This window comes from Pseudoliparis swirei, chromosome 5 (assembly GCF_029220125.1).
Source record: "Pseudoliparis swirei isolate HS2019 ecotype Mariana Trench chromosome 5, NWPU_hadal_v1, whole genome shotgun sequence".
NCBI classification, from domain to species: Eukaryota; Metazoa; Chordata; class Actinopteri; order Perciformes; family Liparidae; genus Pseudoliparis; species Pseudoliparis swirei.
The window spans coordinates 27946954-27949453 of NC_079392.1; the positions used below are offsets into that span (position 1 = coordinate 27946954).

The 2500-nt window shown below is 41.0% G+C and overlaps 1 protein-coding gene across 1 annotated transcript in view; it reads right to left on the reverse strand.

Annotated features, from left to right (window-relative positions):
* tp63 (tumor protein p63) overlaps positions 1 to 2500 on the reverse strand; it is a 15264-nt gene that overhangs the window by 11014 nt on the left and 1750 nt on the right. Inside the window, exon 2 of the mRNA XM_056413966.1 lies at positions 1657 to 1911. Within this exon, the coding sequence (XP_056269941.1) occupies positions 1657 to 1911 (255 nt within the window). The remainder of the gene's footprint in view (positions 1 to 1656; positions 1912 to 2500) is intronic.

Below are 2500 nucleotides of genomic sequence, written 5' to 3' on the forward strand. Positions count from 1 at the left end.
CTTCATGTTACTTCACTTTACTTCACTTTACTTCATGTTACTTTACTTCACGTTACTTCACTTTACGTTACTTTACTTCACTTCACTTTACTTCATGTTACTTTACTTCACTTCATGTTACTTCACTTCACTTTACTTCATGTTACTTCACTTCACTTTACTTCATGTTACTTTACTTCACGTTACTTCACTTTACTTCACTTCATGTTACTTCACTTTACTTCACTTCATGTTACTTCACTTCACTTTACTTCACTTAATGTTACTTCACTTCACTTTACTTCACTTAATGTTACTTCACTTCATGTTACTTCACTTCACTTTACTTCACTTCATGTTACTTCACTTTACTTCACTTCATGTTACTTCACTTCACTTTACTTCATGTTACTTTACTTCACGTTACTTCACTTTACTTCATGTTACTTTACTTCACTTCATGTTACTTCACTTTACTTCATGTTACTTTACTTCACTTCACGTTACTTCACTTTACTTCACCTTACTTCACTTCATGTTACTTCACTTCACGTTACTTCACTTCACTTCATGTTACTTCACTTCACTTTACTTCATGTTACATCACTTCACTTTACTTCACTTCATGTTCATTTATTTTACTTCACTTTACTTTACACCTGTTTCCTCTAAAGGAGGTGGGCGGCCATGTTTTCTAGGAGGCATGAACTAGGAGGACTCGTGTCTCCGTGAGGATGCTTAGTGGTCTCCTTAAGGATGCTTAGTAGTCTCCTTGAGGATGCTTAGTGGTCTCCTTAAGGATGCTTAGTAGTCTCCTTGAGGATGCTTAGTGGTCTCCTTGAGGATGCTTAGTGGTCTCCTTGAGGATGCTTAGTGGTCTCCGTGAGGATGCTTAGTGGTCTCCGTGAGGATGCTTAGTGGTCTCCTTAAGGATGCTTAGTGGTCTCCTTGAGGATGCTTAGTGGTCTCCGTGAGGATGCTTAGTAGTCTCCGTGAGGATGCTTAGTGGTCTCCTTAAGGATACTTAGTAGTCTCCTTGAGGATGCTTAGTGGTCTCCTTGAGGATGCTTAGTGGTCTCCGTGAGGATGCTTAGTGGTCTCCTTGAGGATGCTTAGTAGTCTCCTTGAGGATGCTTAGTGGTCTCCTTAAGGATGCTTAGTGGTCTCCTTGAGGATGCTTAGTGGTCTCCTTGAGGATGCTTAGTGGTCTCCTTAAGGATGCTTAGTGGTCTCCTTGAGGATGCTTAGTGGTCTCCTTAAGGATGCTTAGTGGTCTCCTTGAGGATGCTTAGTGGTCTCCTTGAGGATGCTTAGTGGTCTCCGTGAGGATGCTTAGTGGTCTCCTTAAGGATGCTTAGTGGTCTCCTTGAGGATGCTTAGTGGTCTCCTTAAGGATGCTTATTGGTCTCCGTGAGGATGCTTAGTGGTCTCCTTGAGGATGCTTAGTGGTCTCCTTGAGGATGCTTAGTGGTCTCCGTGAGGATGCTTCGTGGTCTCCTTGAGGATGCTTAGTGGTCTCCTTGAGGATGCTTAGTGGTCTCCTTGAGGATGCTTAGTGGTCTCCTTAGTGGTCTCCTTGAGGAGTCCCCAGAGGGGCGTTCACTGACCTGCGTTATACATCAGACATGTCAGCCTTCTGACCAATCACAAGTGCTCTGGAGGCCCCGCCCCTCTTACCGTCCACGTGGCGGACTTGGCGGTGCTGGACTGCTGGAACGACACGTCGAAGGCGTGCGAGCCGGCGTAGTCGGTGTTGGACGGGATGGCGGGAGACGGCGACAGCGCGTCGAACGTGGAGCTGGGCTGCGCGTACGGGGACGCGGCCGCGGCCGCGCTCTGCGCGTGCTCACTGGCGTACGGGCTCGTGGACGTGGAGCCGTTCTGGATGCTCTGGTCCATGCTGTTCAGGAGCCCCAGGTTGGTGTACTGGGACTGGGGGAGGAGGAGGAGGAGGAGGAGGAGGAGAGGGTTATTTAAAACAAATCTTCACTTTGCTTCACTTTTTTTCATATTCTTTATATATAATAAAATATAATATATATATATATAGAAAATATATATAAATATATTTATATATAGAATTTATATATACATATATATATATACAATTTAAATATATATACATATATATAAATATATATTTATATATGTATAAATATGTATAGATATATTTTTGTATAGACATATATACATAGAAAATATATATAGAATTTATATATACACACATATATATAAATTTATATATATATAAATATGTATAGATATATTTTTGTATATACATATATATATAAATATATATACATATATTTATATATATATATATTATATAATTATATTCATACATATCTTTACATACCTGTATGTATATTTATATATACCTGTATATATTGACATATATATCTTCATATTCCTGTCTGATGGTGTTTTCCCGTATTATGTGAGCCCCCTCCCCCCACACACACACACTCAGGTGACAGGCACCACTTAAAGCTGAATTCTCTTGATGAGACGGACAGCGGCA